The sequence below is a fragment of the Vipera ursinii genome (genome assembly GCF_947247035.1).
Source record: "Vipera ursinii genome assembly, chromosome: Z".
NCBI classification, from domain to species: Eukaryota; Metazoa; Chordata; class Lepidosauria; order Squamata; family Viperidae; genus Vipera; species Vipera ursinii.
Genome location: NC_139517.1, coordinates 23,831,544 through 23,836,039, shown reverse-complemented (window position 1 = coordinate 23,836,039; position 4,496 = coordinate 23,831,544). Strand labels below are relative to the sequence as shown.

The following is a 4,496-nucleotide window of genomic DNA, read 5'->3' as shown; positions in this document are numbered from 1 at the left end:
CCACTCAAGCAATTTGGGGTTGCCACTTTTAGGTTCAAAAGTGAGTTTTCATACACACTTCTCTTTTCACACTTCTTATACTTGAAGTCTCCGATGAACTGTTGAAGTTAGTCTGCAACAAACTATATGGTCTGAATCAAAATGGTCAAGAAAGTTCCGAATGATAAAACGTGGGGCAAAAATGTAAGTGGAGCAGAAAATCATGCCAAGGATAATTTTGACAGTAAGGAATTGATAAAGGACAATATTGTCCATTTTGGCTGTCCAGTTGTAGATGTCTTCCTCTTCTGACAGTGGGAATAATGCAGAAAGCCTATCCCACTCATCAATAATTATTTGTTTATTTTTTATATATGACACTACCTATATTTCAGGGAAGAATCCATTCCCAAACAATTTGTAACAGCAATGTATATAGTGAAAACCATGGCAAATCCTTAATATAAAATATTTATTAGTTTAGTTTAGTTTAGTTTAGTTAGTTTAGTTTAGTTTAGTTTAGTTTAGTTTAGTTTAGTTTAGTTTAGTTTAGTTTAGTTTAGTTTAGTTTAGTTTATTAGACTTATATACCTCCCTTCTCCCGTAGGACTCAGGGCGGTTCTTATCCGGTTCCTACATAAGAATACTAATATGAAGAAGAACATACATCTAGATATCTTACTAGGTAAAACATGGTATACCATTGCTCAAACATGTTTGATATCATGTATGTGTCAATTTCACAGATTCTGATCAGTACCATGTGCAGACTGTCCATCTGGTGCAGAAATATCTACATTAGAGATTTAGATTTCAATTTATTGAGCCATTTTTAGAGAGAATATTACTGTAGAGAAGGATGAGGAATATGATATAATCTTTCATTTAGTAAATCAATACCAAGAAAGAACAGTGAAACTGAGATTTTGCTGTAAGTTCTGTAGAGTTAGTAAAATAATAGGAATACTATATTTACAAAGAATAATATTAGCTGAATTTGATTCTTGAAATTGTTTCTAATAGCAAATTTTCCTTTCCTCTCTCACTCCCTATCCCTATGCATGTGTGTTTCTGTGTGAGAGAGAGGGAGAGAAAGAGAGACAGACACAGAGAGAGATGATATGTACAGTAACCATAAAAATATTTTTATTTTCCATTACACAATATATTATTCTATAGATAGATAGAAATCTATTTCTCCAATAGTTACTGCATTTGAATGTATCTGAATACATCTCAAAAAATGCTGAACTTCTCACATAGTAAGGTCTATAAGTTGCATTAAAGTTTAGAAAAAGAAATACTTCAATTCTCAAACAAAAATCCAAACATTAATGCAGTATCTTTTAAAGAAATTACCGGTATATAAACCTGTTTCTGATTGAATAAGGAAGCTCTGAGGAATAAAAGCTCTGTTGAGACTTCAAAATTATGTTTATAAATGTGTCATGCTGTGATGCTGAACCATATCTATACTACAGGACATATTAAATAGGATGAATAAACCTAAGCCTTGGTGGCGCAGTGGGCTAATGCCTCCTTAAGTAACACCAGCTGCCTGCAATTAGTGCAGGTTCGCATCCCACCAGGCTCAAGGTTGACTCAGCCTTCCATCCTTCCGAGGTAGGTAAAATGAGGACCCAGATTGTTGGGGGCAATTAAGCTGACTTTGTAATAATGCCGCTTGGGGTGTGTGTGAAAGCCCTAATAAGCAGGCATATACATAGAATGAAGGCTACTGCTAAGCTTGTAAGCCGCCCTGAGTCTTCGGAGAAGGGCGGGATATAAATGGAATTACAATAAAAAATAAAAAATAAAATAAAAATTAAAGGATCTTGCTGAACAAAAAAAAGAAAAGTGGACTAGAAGCAGCTTGCAAGCTATAATCTTGTGATTTTCTCATTTCTGATGAACTTTCTCTATTTTATTTCAGTGAATAATATTTTTTAATAAATTCTAGGGAAGGGAAATTCCCTAAATTCTCTTAATTCATCGACTTTAATATACACATTTTTTATTTCCTTGTCACTTTAAGTCAGAATCATGGGAATCTGACAGATTATATTTTAGATATTGCATATTTAGTTTTCCTCCTGATTTATATTTAGTTTATTTGATTGGGAACAAGCTATATAATCTTATTAGTTAATCTTAAATATGTAATACAAATGAATGAAAAGCAGATAAGATTCATTTCAATATGTCTTCTTTGTAATTTGGACATAGCAGAATATAATACCTCCTGTTAGAACTTAATTGATTCTAATGATTAAATTTAATTTAAATCTTTGTATTTTCTTCTTTCTTAATTATTTTTGTTTTTTACATAATTATTACTGTTTTTATTTAACCTTATAATTTTAACTTTTATTTTGCATAGTACTCAGCTTGATTACTCTGACATGATATAGATACATGAAAAAGATATATTTATACATCATCCATATTTTTTCCTGAAGTTCTTTAAGTGTTCAGGTAAAATATATATATATCCTTCCTTCCTTCCTTCCTTCCTTCCTTCCTTCCTTCCTTCCTTCCTTCCTTCCTTCCTTCCTTCCTTCCTTCCTTCTTTCCTTCCTGCCTGCCTGCCTGCCTGCCTGCCTGCCTGCCTTGTGTTTGTCAAATGTTCTACAGTAAAGAATTCAACGCAGCCACAAAATATGTAATATTTTCTATATTACTAATCCAAAGAGTCCAGAATTGTAATTATAGAAGTAGGATAGAGTGAGAAAAAGTGGCTATTCAAAAACCCAAATAAAAATGTAAATAATTGACCACAAGCACTTTACAGACAAGTCCAATTTGTTTGTGTGTGTTTGTGTGTGTCTGTTCATATGTATGTTTCACACTGGATTTCTTATAAAATAAACCAATATAAATGACAGCAACCAAAGGAAATGCTGTATTTATTTTAAAATTAGCATGTTTTCAATAAAAAGATGAAAAGAAATATCAATAGATTTGGCAGCTACAACTGTAGCAGACGGATGGCAGTGTAGGATACCCAAACATTTAAAAGTTTAACTGACTCCTTATATTATAATTATTATTTCTGATTGTATAATTTATATATTGATTATTGTTTTATTGTGTGTAACATTGCCTTTTCAGGAATCCAGAAATGGCATTATCCACGTTTTGAATATTTAGCAAACTCAGAGATGAAGAACTGCAAGAAACGTTTGCTTCATTCATTGACATTTCCATTCATCCTTTCACATATCCTGAATTTTCCCCACCATATATCCAGAAAGCTCTCTTCCTAAAAGGTTTTTTTATTTATCTTGTAAATTTATCATGTTTCTGTTATCCTTTCATCTTGCAGATTGGTGTATAAGGCATGGAAGTGAACAACCAAACCAGGGTCCAGATGTTTATCCTTCTGGGTTTTCCCAGCGTTCTAGAACTTCAGAGACTACTATTTGTAGTATTTCTTTGTATCTACATCCTCACTCTTGTGGAGAACACAATGATCATCATCCTCATCAGGACAAATAGTCACCTCCAAAAACCCATGTATCTCTTCCTCAGTCACTTGTCTTTCCTTGAGACTTGGTACATTTCTGTGACTGTTCCAAAGCTCCTGATTAACTTCTTAGCAACCGATAAAAGCATTTCCTATGCAGGATGCATGGCTCAGCTGTATTTTTTCATATCCCTAGTCTGCACTGAATGTGTCCTGCTGGCTGTTATGGCTTATGATCGTTATGTTGCCATCTGCCACCCTCTACGCTATCCTGTTATTATGACACCCCAGCTTTGCTTGCAGCTTGCAGTAGGTTCCTGGCTCACTGGTTTCCTAATTTCTATGCTCAAAGTCTTTTTCATTTCACATTTGAGATTTTGTGGGCCAAATGTCATCAACCATTTCTTCTGTGACATCTCCCCTTTGCTCAATCTCTCCTGCACTGACCGAACTGTGGCTGAAATGGTTGACTTTGTATTTGCTCTTTTTATCCTTTTAATTCCACTCTCTGTTACAATGGGCTCCTATGTATTTATCATATGCACCATTTTAAATATCCCCACAAGCCAAGGAAAAAGAAAAGCTTTTTCTACTTGTACCTCCCACCTCACAGTGGTTACTATCTTCTACTCGGCCACACTCTTCATGTATGCAAGACCAAGGAGAATCCATTCTTTCAACATCAATAAGCTTGTGTCAGTTGTGTACACTATTGTTACTCCCATGCTGAATCCATGCATTTATTGTTTAAGGAATCAGGATGTCAAGGAAGCACTAAAAAAAACATTTTGCAGCTTCAGTCTTGAGAACATGATTAATGATCGTTAGACTGGTGACTAATGGATTTATTTCAGCAGGCAAAAAGAATAACTTTTCATTTTTTGCATATGTGTATTCCACAACGTACTTAGTAGACGTAGACAAAAATGTTGAAAATTCATAGGAGAAAATTGGATTTCGTTGGGAAATATCTTTTGTGGGACTGCATACCGATAACAGTCAGTGTTAAATTATAGAAAAATAAAGAAATAAGTATATGTAGAAAGAGATG

The 4,496-nt window shown here is 33.9% G+C and overlaps 1 protein-coding gene across 1 annotated transcript; it reads left to right on the top strand.

The window, feature by feature from the left end:
- Positions 1-3,319: 3,319 nt before the first annotated feature.
- On the top strand, positions 3,320-4,273 carry LOC310649215 (olfactory receptor 6B1-like; the record flags this gene model as incomplete). The annotated part of the gene is made up of 1 exon (XM_083377520.1): positions 3,320-4,273. One exon carries the CDS (start codon positions 3,320-3,322, stop codon positions 4,271-4,273), a length of 954 nt encoding a protein of 317 aa, XP_083233646.1.
- Between the last annotated feature and the right edge of the window lie 223 nt (positions 4,274-4,496).